Source organism: Poecilia reticulata, chromosome 12 (genome assembly GCF_904066995.2).
Source record: "Poecilia reticulata chromosome 12, P_reticulata-male-v2, whole genome shotgun sequence".
In the NCBI taxonomy this organism is placed as follows: domain Eukaryota; kingdom Metazoa; phylum Chordata; class Actinopteri; order Cyprinodontiformes; family Poeciliidae; genus Poecilia; species Poecilia reticulata.
Window position 1 is genome coordinate 28,926,369 of NC_088841.1, and position 5,674 is coordinate 28,932,042.

Below are 5,674 nucleotides of genomic sequence, written 5' to 3' on the forward strand. Positions count from 1 at the left end.
TCAGCGTGGCCAGCTCTGAGCCGAAACCCACTTTCAACTTCAACTCCTGGTTTGCCAAAGAATAGCAAACAAGCAGCTGGTTCCAAAATGGCTCCACCGACCTCGCTCACAAAGACAAAGCAACCAGCCCAAGCCTCAAAACATTCCGACTCCGTGGGAATCCCAATGAAAAACAGATTTTCTGCACTCCAGCCTGAGCCTCTGAGTGAAAACCCACCTTCAAACATCAACAATTAGGCTAGACCAACACATCCACCCCACAAAGCTCAGAAGGACAAAGTGACCACCAGGAAAACCAAAGATATGCCAAGAGTGCTTATTGTTTGAGATGAGACAGTAAATGGAATCAGTCATGTTTGCAATCCCAAGAAAACGAGAGTGGTTTCTTTTCTTGGTGACACTGTATCTGATTTGACTCGCAAAGTGCTCTCTCTAACCACTGATCAGCCAAACATGGAGACTTTAGTTATGCATGTTGGAGCCAATGATCTGGCAAAGCAAAAATCGGAGATTGTGAAAAAGGACATTAATATTCTTCTGGACACTATGGGAAAATTAAAAATTATGTTATTTCTCAGTGGTCCAATTCCATCACCTCAATGGGGAGACGAAAAACATTCCAGAATGGGCATGATAAACAAATGGCTGATTAAAACCTGCTCTGCCAGCTCAGTGACTTTCATTCATAACATCTGGATCTACTGGCAGTGCTTTCACCTCATTGGAAAAGGCAGACTCAGTCTTAACAAACATGGAATAAGGCTGCTAAGTGCAAACATTTTTCATTTTATCAACAAGAACAATGTGACCATTGCTTCAGAAGAACAGGCTCAAGGATGTATGACTAGGCTGGAGCCCTCCGCTTATGAGAAGCAAAGAGTCCCAAAACAAACTGATATAATATCGACTGGGGCCAGAATGACTGGTTCCCTTCCTCATTCCCCTCTAAGTCCCCCTTCCCCTTTCCTCTCTGCTCCTACACTCATTCACTGCATTCACAGGATACCTTTGAAGAAATGTCTTCCAGACCAGAGTTTCTCAAATTTACAGATGGAATGGATCAACAGGTTTACCTCGGCATGACTCTCCTTAGCGCTAATGTAGCAGACCTCACTTCATCTAAGCCACCTGCCTCTAACCTCCCTGAGGATCCAGCACTCTGCGTTTCTGAGGTCTGAGACTGGGGTCCAGATATTATCTTTACACCCATCTTCTTCCAGAATGTGTCTGGCCCCCCGGCACTGCAAAACAGGACATTACCAGTCCGGATCACTACAAGAAAAGTTACAAAAACAGAAATACTAAAAACAGCGGTCTTCATTCAAACCTCAGACTGATCCCCTGCCTAAAGGAACCTCAGACTGAACAACTTTCAGCCTCCAATTTACTTAAACTGGCTCTTTTAAATACCAGATTTCTCTGTGCTAGAGCCATATTAATTAATGAGCATAAAATTGATGTTAAAATTGACAAGCATAAAATTGATATTTTATTTGTGACAGAAACATGGTTGAATGACAATAATGAACCAATTGTACTAATTGAATCAGCGCCTTGTAAGTACAATTTTTTAAGTGAGAATAGAAAACACAAAAAAGGAGGAGGCGTGGCTTCAATATTTAAGAATACCATAAACTGTAGTAAAATCTCTTTGGCTTTGAAAACAGCAGTTATCAAACCACTGATAAAAAAGAGCAATCTAGACAAATCACTACTGCAGAATTACAGGCTGATCTCCAACCTCCCATTCATCAGCAAAATTATTGAAAAAGCAGTTTTTAAACAATTAAATAACTTCCTAACAATAATGAATCGCTTTGCCTCCTTCCAGTCTGGTTTTTATGCTCACCACAGCACGGAGACTGACCTAGTCAAAAGGTTCAATGATATCCACATAAACACAGACTGTGGGAGAACCACAGCGCTGGTTCTGTTGGACCTCAGTGCAGCTTTCCACACTGTTGACCACAACATTTTACTGAATCGACTGGAGAGTTGGGTCGGACTCTCCGGTCCAGTGCTCAACTGGTTTGAATCCTACATAAATAACAGGGATTTATTTGTTTCAATCGGAAACTTCTCATCAGAGAGGTCAAAGGTCACATGTGGGGTACCCCAAGGTTCAATCCTAGGACCCCTTCTTTTCAATATTTATATGCTCCCACTGGCTTAGGTTATAACAGAAAATAAGATTAGCTACCATAACTATGCGGATGATACACAGGTCTACATCATGATGTCACCAGGTGACTCTGAACCCATCCAATCACTCAGTAGATGCTTAGACGGTTTTATCTGATTGACTACCTTAATTTGAAATATTAATATTTATGAAGCTACTATTTAATCACTGTTTTATACACATTTTCCTATATATTTTTTAAAGTATTCGGTTTGAACTGGAAGCTGATTTGTTCTCTCAAAGAATATATTTATTTTTATTAATTATTTTAATTTCTCATGCAAATGAACAAACCAGAAGCAGATTTATATTTATTTCAGTTCAAACATCAATTCCTCTTCTGCCCTCAAATTTTACAAATCACTAATGTAACAATGTGAACAGAACAGTGTTATATCTTTTATAATTTAGTCTTAATTTCTGTAGTTTATCTGTTAGTGATTCAGGATTTTTACATTTTATTAAGCAATAGTTTGCCAGCTTGGTATCTTTCTAGTCAGCAAGATATTGAAAAAGCTTGGAAGTGAAAATTGACAGGACTTCTCTGGATCGCTCTTGTTATTGAATTAAATTGATTTACAGTTTTTAAATCTGAGTGACTATTTTTTAAAGTACTTTTATAAAAGCAAATGTTGATATTAAAGCCCAGAACCTCCCACGTAATGTATTACTCAATGATTATGTTAGCTGTGATGCTAGCGGGCGTTGGTATTGTCTGAAACAGCAACGTGACGTAAAGCTGCTTCCATTGGCCCCGCCCCCCGGCCCGACGCTGACGTCATCGGCTGCTGTCACATAATTGTTTAAACTTTGTCAGTAAATATTAACAATTTAATAAACTGAATTACATGTAAAATGTCTCATTAATTTGATCAATAAAACATCAAACCAGCCATAAAACCAGCTACACTGTAAAACACTTAAATATGGTTTAACTTGAAAATTAAAGTCAATTTACTGTTTATTTTACTTCAAATTCTTGTTTCAATTTTGGATAAAGGTCTAAATTAGTAGTTTTATTAATATTATCCTAAGCAGTTATTATAGTTACTCATGGCCAAAAGTTGTACTTCAGTTAGAGTGAAACATTTAAACAAAAGTAAAAAGTTTCCATCCAAATGATTCAAGAGTAAAAATCTATTTGGTAAAAAAAGAGACTCAAGTCCTGATCAGAAGATCATTTAATATTTAAAAATTACATCATCAGAGAGAACAAAATATAAACTTATGAAGAGGTTTTGGTATTCTAACGACTAAAATGACAATTATCCATAAATGTAACATAAAATAACAAAATCAGACAAAAGAAAACTAAATATTCAGTTTGGAGATAAATAATTTACTCAGCAACATAATTATGTAGTTTGTAAAATAAACATATTCTTGGGATCATTTTTGTTCACATATTCAATAAAATCACATTTTTAATACATCAGATCCTGATAAACAGAAATAATTACCCAGAGATGAACAAAAAAACAAGACCTCTCACTCTGAGTGATTTTAGAATCAGAGCTGAACTCAGACTAAAGAGTCAGATGAGAAAGATTAACGCTGCCCTGCTGCTTCCAGCAGCCTGGAGATGAATCTGAATCTGATCAGAGATGAAGAAGATGATCAGATCATCTCCAGTTTCCTCTTTAAAACTCAGTTTCAATCTGATCAATAAGTTTTTATCTGAACTTTGTTCTACATGCTGAGATCATCAGAGCTGCTGCTTCATCACTGAGATCTTCATCGGTACGATCTTTAATGTTTTATTAGTTTCAAAGTATGGAAACATCTTGTGAGTGAAGGTGTGTGTGAAGGTGTGTATGTGTGTGTTAGTATCCAGATCAGAGAAGGACAGTTTTCCTCTGTCCCAGTCCAGATTCACTCTGATCCTCTGGAGATTCTTCTGGACTGAGAGAGGAGTGGAAGGAGCTGGTAGAGAATATGCTGAGTATTTACCTGAATAGAAATCTATAAAAAACCATCCAGACCCTATGCTTCCCTTCCTCTGAATTGACTCTTCTAACACACCAAGTCTCCAGCGTTCACTGTCTCCAACATCAACATCCCAGCTGTGGTTCCCTGAGTTAAAACCCTCAGAACTCAGAACAGAACCACAGTAATAATCAAATCTCTCTGGATTATCAGGAAGCTGCTGTTTCTCTCCTACCCTCCCATTGGTCAGATCTTCAGACAGATGGACTAATGACCCAGCCATGTTTGGGTCCAGAACCAGAGGAGTGTAGGTCACCATGGTCTCCATGTTGCTCCAGATGTTGAAGGCCAGGTTGCCCAGATGTTTGGCCTGGTCTATCAGAGCTCCTGAGGGCAGCTGTGGATCCTCCAGCAGGGGGCAGCGCTGGACTCTTTCCACTGCAGCCTTGTAGTTGTGCAGGAATGAGACGTCTGCAGCTCTCAGCTCCTCCTCTGTGGCTCTGACTGTGTCTGAAAGAGCTGCTATCTCTCTGCTCAGAGCCTCCATCTTCTCCTTCATCATCCCTCTCTTCTGCTCCTCTTCCTCCCTCAGTGCAGCCAGCCTGGCCTCCTCTTCCTCTGCTAGAAACTGATGAAGCTGCTTAAACTGCTCCCTAATCTGCCTCTCTGTGTGTCGGGCCTGGACCTTCAGGTGTTCTGCTGTCTGATCAAACTCCTCCTGAACTTTCTTCCTGAGCTCCAGCTTCTCCTTTAAAGGCTCCAGAGTTTCCTGAAGCTTCTTCTTGTGTTGCTGAGCAGCTTCATCGATGGGTCTGAATCTGTGCTTGGTGTGTTTTTCTGAATCTCTGCAAATATGACAGACTGGCTGCTGATGGTCCAGACAGAAGAGTTTGAGTTTCTCAGAGTGCAGAGAGCAGAGATCCTCTGAAGCTTTTTGGTTTCTCTGCTGTAACAAAGACTCACACAGATTCTTCAGAGCCAGATTTAAAGGTGGTTCTGACCTTGAAGATCTCCTTTTGCAAACTGGACACTCTCTTCCTGGTTTCTCTCTCCAGTATTTCTGCAGACACTCCTTACAGAAGCTGTGGCTACATGACAGAATAACCGGATCCTTAAATATTTCCAGACAGACCGGACAGCAGAGATCATCGTCTGATCTGGAAGCCATTTTGTCTCAGAGTGAAGCTGAAATCACAGCAGACAGAAAGTCAAACCAGGAAGTCAGTTTCTCTCCTGTAGAAACTTTATGAACTTACTTTCACTTTGATTTGCTTGTTCTTCCTCCTGCAGCAGTCTGTGTTTCAGCGTCTAGTTGCTCAGTTCTCTCTCTGTCTCCTTGTTCAGAGTTAGTTTGATTTCCGTCGGAGACGAAGGCAGGAGTCAGAGTTCATCCTCAGGGCGTTTCCTCTATGAGTTTTTGTCTATGAACTGTTTCCTGGATTTTCCAGGTGTTCCTGTTGGAATCAGTCCAGAGGCGGAGATGTGGCGCCCTCTAGAGGATTTAATCTTAATCTGCAGTTTTATTAAAACTACAGCTTTTTCTGATTCATGACTTTGTTCCTGCTT

General features: G+C 40.1%; 1 protein-coding gene across 1 annotated transcript; it reads right to left on the minus strand.

The window, feature by feature from the left end:
• Positions 1-3,871: 3,871 nt before the first annotated feature.
• On the minus strand, positions 3,872-5,298 carry LOC145554379 (nuclear factor 7, ovary-like). Its single transcript, XM_081613966.1, has one exon. The coding sequence runs from the start codon at positions 5,274-5,276 to the stop codon at positions 3,888-3,890; it is 1,389 nt and encodes a 462-aa protein (XP_081470092.1). The 5' UTR covers positions 5,277-5,298; the 3' UTR covers positions 3,872-3,887.
• Between the last annotated feature and the right edge of the window lie 376 nt (positions 5,299-5,674).